The 6,779-nt window shown below is 41.2% G+C and overlaps 1 protein-coding gene across 1 annotated transcript; it reads right to left on the bottom strand.

The window, feature by feature from the left end:
• Positions 1-2,625: 2,625 nt before the first annotated feature.
• On the bottom strand, positions 2,626-6,691 carry LOC124282592 (RBPJ-interacting and tubulin-associated protein 1-like). Its single transcript, XM_046718600.1, has 3 exons — positions 6,573-6,691; positions 4,217-5,348; positions 2,626-3,701 (listed from the first exon to the last, which is right to left on the bottom strand). Exons 1-2 carry the CDS (start codon positions 6,674-6,676, stop codon positions 4,679-4,681), a joined length of 774 nt encoding a protein of 257 aa, XP_046574556.1. The 5' UTR covers positions 6,677-6,691; the 3' UTR covers positions 2,626-3,701; positions 4,217-4,678.
• Positions 6,692-6,779: the final 88 nt, after the last annotated feature.

The raw sequence follows: 6,779 nt of genomic DNA, 5'->3' as shown, positions 1-6,779 counted from the left end.
ATCAACAAGCAATAGCTGCGGTTTTCCAAACACACACACGCGCGCGCGCACACCGAGTGATTGAATCATTTTTAAATGATATAACAGTATAGTGAGTGAGTGGGTTTAGTTTGGGGCCGCACTCGGCAATATTCCAGCTATATGGTGGCAGTATGCAAATAAACGAGTCTGGACCAGACGACCCAGTGATCAACAGCATGAGCATCGATCTACGCAATTGGGATACGATGAAATGTGTCAACCAAATCAGCGAGCCTGACCACCCGATCCCGTTTGTCGCCTCTTACGACAAGCATGGGTTACTGAAGATCAATTCTAACCCGGATCTTCACGGGTCGGTATAACGGTATAGGTAGACAAGGGTATAAAGACCTATGCCAAAACGTCACTGGAACATAATGAAGTAAAACGAAAGAGTTGTTATCCATAATTATTTTGTTCATTATTTTTTATATTTTATCTTTTCACATATTACAGATACAAAAGCATACACACCGATAATCCTATTGTATTAGTAAGAAGCTCCATACGAATATATTGCATTAACATTGGGGATAGGGCAAAGCCATGTGTTTGTTCGTGTGCAGTACATTCAGAGCAATATAGAGATCCTTCATAAAGAGTCCGTTGTACGTATAGACAACACGTCCATCATTCTTCTAGAAGTATGTGACAATGGATTTACCTTTGCTTCAAGTCATATCACGAGACAACATATCATAAAATCGCTTCTCATTTTCTATCCATGCGGGAATCGAACCCGGCTGTTCAGCGTGACGAGCCAACGTCTTAACCACTAAGCTATACACCTCCCAAAATGTTGCTAGAGTGGAAGTGTGCGTTTATTAAATAAACGTACTGCATGTGATCAAAGGGGAGTTTAGTTTTACGCCGCTTTTAGCGATATTCTAGCAATATCACGGCGGGGGACACTAGAAATGAGCTTCACACATTGTACCCATGAGGGGAATCGAACCCGAGTTTTCGGCGTGACGAGCCAACGCTTTAACCGCTAGGCTACCCAACCGCCCCCTTAATGTGATCAAATGGATGCCTCTTATTGGACAAGAATCTTTATGGTTGTTTAACTGTTATACCTACAGGGGCGTTTGTCGAATGAGACATCTTTATTTGATCACATGGAGTAACGCGTTATCAAGATGTTTTGCTACACGCGTGTTACGGAACATCTAACATCTGCTCGTGAAAGAACACATGGCTGGAAAACACATGACAGTACTTATCGAGACGTAACGGTACTGTAGCTCGAACCAAATGCTCGATTTGCCTCCATAGTGTGTCGGTTGTGCAGTCAGTTTTCTATCTGATACTTTTTCCATGGATTTTGAGAACAGACGTCAACTGTCAGTCAAAGCCCTCAAATGGTTACATCAATACTTAGATCCAACTGGTGAAAATTTACGCTTCAGGGCTGTGCGTATTATGTGAGCCTGTTGACTTGTGAACTGTAGACCTCATTGAAATGGTGAATGAGGTGTTAGCTGTCACATGGCCAACACACTCTTCTATCGTGAAAACACAGTCAGTCGGCAGATAACGGTCATTACGTAGATAACAGCGATAACTGGTGGCCATCTTTAAACATAATTTTAGATGAACATTATTTGTGTATGACATGTAACAGTATAGAACTAGTCATTGTTGAGCATAGATCTTAATAAATATGAATTCCATAATTAGAGTCAATCCACTTAGCCACATTGTTAGGTGGAACAATTTAAATTCTTATTCATAATTGAGTCTCCAGCAGTAACACGTACATGGTACGCACATGCACAAGTACTGATGAACCATAACCGGTCCGACAGACGGTGCAAGGGAGATAACTGTCTTAAAACGTGCGCCGAACTATGCCATGTCAATATCAGTAATCTCATTGGTTTGTATACAAACCAATGAGAGGCCCGGGAACCAGGATGGATCCCAAACCAAACACACACACCTTGCTGCGCACCTTGCTGCAGTAACAGACATCCTGTTACTGCAGCAAGAGTTAACTCCCTTCTCGAAGCGTCAACCACGTTTAAAGTGAGTTTAGTTTTACGCCACACTCAGCAATATTCCAGCTAAATGGCGGCGGTCTGTAAATAATCGAGTCTGGACCAGACAATACAGTGATCAACAACATAAGCATCGATCTGCGCAATTGGGAACCGATGACATGTGTCAACCAATCGCTATTACTGGTTTGTATTACAAAGGGGTAAGCGCAGTAGTTGGAACAGTGAAACAAATGCACGTGCGGTACGTGATGAGCGTTAACTCGTTGTTTCTCGGTGTTTCATATAATGTGCATGCCCCCGTGTAATACAAACCAATAATAGCGATTTGAAACTATGATCGTTTGTTAAACAACTTTTATCCTAAGTTGAATGAAATTCTCAAATTAAAACGTTCAAATGGCAAGGTAAAATTATGAGGATTCGCAATCTTAATTTCACTTTATTTGATTTACATTTTTGTTTGAATTGAAATTCATCGGTACGTTTTCACTGCAAACAGACTATAGAGAGTCTTCCCCAAACACAATCTCCCAGCTCACATATTATTAATAGGTTGTCAAACTGTAGCCGGAGCTAGAGTACAGAAAGAACGAAATGGGTCGTCTGTTGTATCATATTTAATAATCAACATTTTACTTGTGTATTCTATACACAAAAAAATACAGAACAATCAACTGGAAAAGGAAATGACTTAACTTTTGCGTTTCAAAAGACATAACAATAATATAATTGTTATTGTTCTCTGATAAGTATGATAATCATCATCTCGGCCCATGGCAGGGAAATGATCGACTTTTTAAATGAAAAAAACGTAACATGTGGATGATGACGTGAATGCGTATACATTAGAGCATATGAATACATTCATTCAAGAAAAAGTTCTATTCTTCTCAACATTTATAAATTGCTACATGAAGATATTGCAAAGAATTTACACTTGCAACGCAAACAATCCGTTACATTATAAACACATTTTGTTAGTCGTGGACCACAATTCACAGCACCATCTTTCAATCATAATACTGTAGAAAACACTAGGTTTTTTACCCGCCAATCAGAAATTACTTTATCTTGAAAATTTAAACCATTCAGTAGAATTTTCCAAGTGAGTTGAATTCTGAAGATATCTTACATGCAGCGAATTCTCACAACATTTGGAAAGTTCAACGTATCTGACAAATTAGAATTAGAGACTGGTCGTAAGAAGAGATCAAATGGATCTGGTAGTGAGTCTCGCATAGTCAATGGCAGGTCAACATATACACTGAGGACACATGAATCACTGGATCGTCTGATCGGACTTGATTATTTACAGACTACGTCATATAGCTGGAATGTTGCTGAGTGCGGCAACTTAGGGTTTGGCAAGATCAACATCATTTCGGAACTATTTTCACAGACCTCATGCAAACTGTCAACCTACCACAACGGTGTCATGACAACACGAGCTCCCCACTGAGTGAATGAGTGTGGTATTACGCATGCTCTTGTCAATATTCCAGTAATATCACTACAGGCGGTATTACAGGCGCACCACCCACGTGGGAATCGAATCCGGGCCTTCAGTGGGTGGGGGGGGGGGGGGTGTTAGCCCCCCACTTTTTACAAGATGAAACCATATCTACCTTACCATAACTACAACTTCATATTGATTTTCAATACTTTTTATTAATTAGCCTCCCCACACACACTGAAAACCGTTCATACGCTCCTGGCCTTTGACGCAACGAGTAATTATTAAAGCTTTACAATTAGACTAGAGAGCGAGTATAGACTTATGCCGCTTTTAGCAATATTCCAGCAATATCACAGCGGGGAATACCAGAAATGGGCTTCACACATTGTACCCATGTGGGGAATCGAACCCGGGTCTTTTTCGGCGAGACGAGCGAACGCTTTAATCACTAGGCTACCCCACCACCCCCAAGTAGACTAAATGAGGTGAGGTGAGGTGGAATTGGGTTTAACGTTGCGCTGGAGAATATTTCGCTCATATGACGACGTGCATGCGTGTATATGTGTAGGTGCGGCTGCCTGTACTAGCCCAGACTGAAGCTGGTTTTATAGTGCTAGCCCACTGAGATACCAAGCCGCAGTGAAGCATGAATACCCTACTCAGACACATTATACTGACTACGAGCCGACCAGTCCTTGTTGTACCCATTAATGCCGAGCGACAGGCAGGGACCAACAAGTACCATATTTTAACGTCTTTTGGTATGACGTGGTCGGGGAATCGAACCCGCGACCTTCCGCTCTCCAGGCGGACGCTCTAACCACTACACCACGGAGGCGGTCCCCAAGTAGACTAAGAATGCGAATTGAATATACAGTGATCTGCAGACATGTAAGACAACATCAAGAATGTAATGCGGGTGATGACTATATGTCTTCAAGTTCAACATATCTGGAGTATTCACCAGTCCTGCGTATACTGAGTCCACCTTAAAGATGGACTCCAATGGATATCCCTTTGCACATCCAGTAATACATTAAGTTAGTGTCCGGAAGGAAGATACTCTTAGGACGCGATTTCTAGCCGGTCTTCTTTTCATTTTGAGCTAGATTAACGGAATACTGATGTCTTCCAGGGACAACATGTAGTGTCTTTGTGTACGATGTCTGACACTGTTCAAAACAGTCCTACATAAGGTTCATGGCTTCCAAATCGGTCTAGGATTTCCAAGCCCATTTCCGCTCCGTGTGCCCTGAGCTGTTTTTGGTCGAACCCTCACTCTGTAGCGCGTCTTTTTTACAGCTTCCGTGTTTTCGAGGTCATCGTACAGAGAAGGATCCGGGACCCAAAAGTATGGCCGAACCTTCGCCTTCTTTTCTCCCCAAGGAGCTTCAAAACTGGGCTCCTCTAGACGAGGACCAAACAGCGATTCGTCAACGAAAGTAGGCGTGTGTTTCCACAGCTTGTGCTTGCTCTGCGTTGAGATGGAATTTATATTTTTGGTTTTAATACCGCAGTGGTTTGATACTATGTTACCGTCTAGGCTCACTGACGGCTGCGGTGCCCACAAGAGTGGTCTCCCTTTAGGTTTCATCAGTTGTTCCTCCGGGGTCTTCTTTTTATATGACCAGGGAGGCTGGAAGTTGATTTCTTCTGACAGCCGACCAGGGTTATGTGATTTGAACAAAGTTTCATCCACATTGGATTTGATTCCTATTGTATGGTACCCATATTGACCACGGACGCTTGGAGCCGTGCGCGGCCGGAAGTCCTTCACGGATGGTGGCCTTGTACCAGTCAGAACGAGACCTTTGTTTGACATCATGCGGGCGATGACGTCACGTGGGTACAAAGATGGAAGTAAGATCCTGAAATCAAACCATTCATGAAAAAGTTAAATAAAATCAATTCAATAAACTTGACATACTGTAGCACTGACATTCACCTCACTGTCACTAATTAACTGAATAAACAACAAACACCATTTTTTCACATTATTTACTTTAATATGTTGTCTAAACATATCAGAAGAAATAACTGAAAAAGATTCAATAGTTTTTCTGTAGTATACGAATAAAGAAAATATTCCAGGGTAATTAGCCAAATCTAGTCAATTAGGGGGGGGGCTGTGGTATAGCTACTGTAACACACACACACACACACACACACACACACACACACACACACACACACACACACACATACATCAAGAACAGGTGGAGTAACCTTGAGATTATCGAGGATGGGGCAAATGATGTATTGTATGAATAACGTTTGTTTAATAAATTAAAGGCATATACATATACTATTTATGGTCATTCTGAAGTAATTTTCAAATATTTTGTTTATGACAAAAAGTTGTAAAATACGTTATTGCTGTGTGTCCCCTGACGGATTAGCAGTTATACAAAGCAAAATGTAGTGAAAACATGCCCTAATATTCTTCATCTAAACACAAAACACAACATCATTTCTTACTCATTCGAGTGGCATCTGGTGCGGACAAGGCAAGATCTTATGGGCAAACAAAAGCTCTCTAGTAGCCGTGAATGACAATTTATCGTTGTTTGGTATCATTTCCAGGAACGGTCATTTGTCATACTTTTCGTCTATGGAGCAAAATATGGAGTAATACATAGTGGGTGCTAATATTCTATATTTCATGGGTATTTGACTGTGGTGTAAAACGCTCGTTTTCAACACCGTATACTGAGTAATCTGAGTAAGTATGAAAATATGTTATCGGCATGTATGGTTGATGTTCGTCAGTTCAAACCTGGTCAGATTACTCCTTGTAAAGACGTAAATGTATAAACGAGTTTGCTCATTAAATTGCATGTATTCACAGTGGTTATCGTTTACATTTAGTGTGTCAAATGACAGCTGTAACTGATATACAATGTACCTTCATACTGACTCATAGACAACTGCTATCAAACAAGCAGAGACTCGATTCCCCTGCAAACGAAATTGCTTTTTGAGCTCCACGGAGATTACAAGCTGTTCAATAACCAATTAAGACATTGTTATACCTGAAATATACAGCAACAGAAGTCGGTATCGGTTATAATGTAAAGTGAAAAGAATCTTACCTGTAATTTATCAAAACATGGCTACGTCCAGGTATGTGTAAAACTGGGTCATGCCGACACGGCTGCGGTTTGTTTACAGATGTCGTGTCATTAGCAACGCGCATGTGTTGGGCGCTCAGTAGTATTTATAAGGTGTCTGTGCGTAGGAGAGAAGCAACGTTCGGATATGAAGAGTTTAATTTAAATACCCAATTATCCTCTTTTGTT

The sequence above is a fragment of the Haliotis rubra genome, unplaced genomic scaffold, assembly GCF_003918875.1.
Source record: "Haliotis rubra isolate DU_JTF1 unplaced genomic scaffold, ASM391887v1 Scf30, whole genome shotgun sequence".
In the NCBI taxonomy this organism is placed as follows: Eukaryota; Metazoa; Mollusca; class Gastropoda; order Lepetellida; family Haliotidae; genus Haliotis; species Haliotis rubra.
This window is presented reverse-complemented; position numbering and strand designations above follow the sequence as displayed.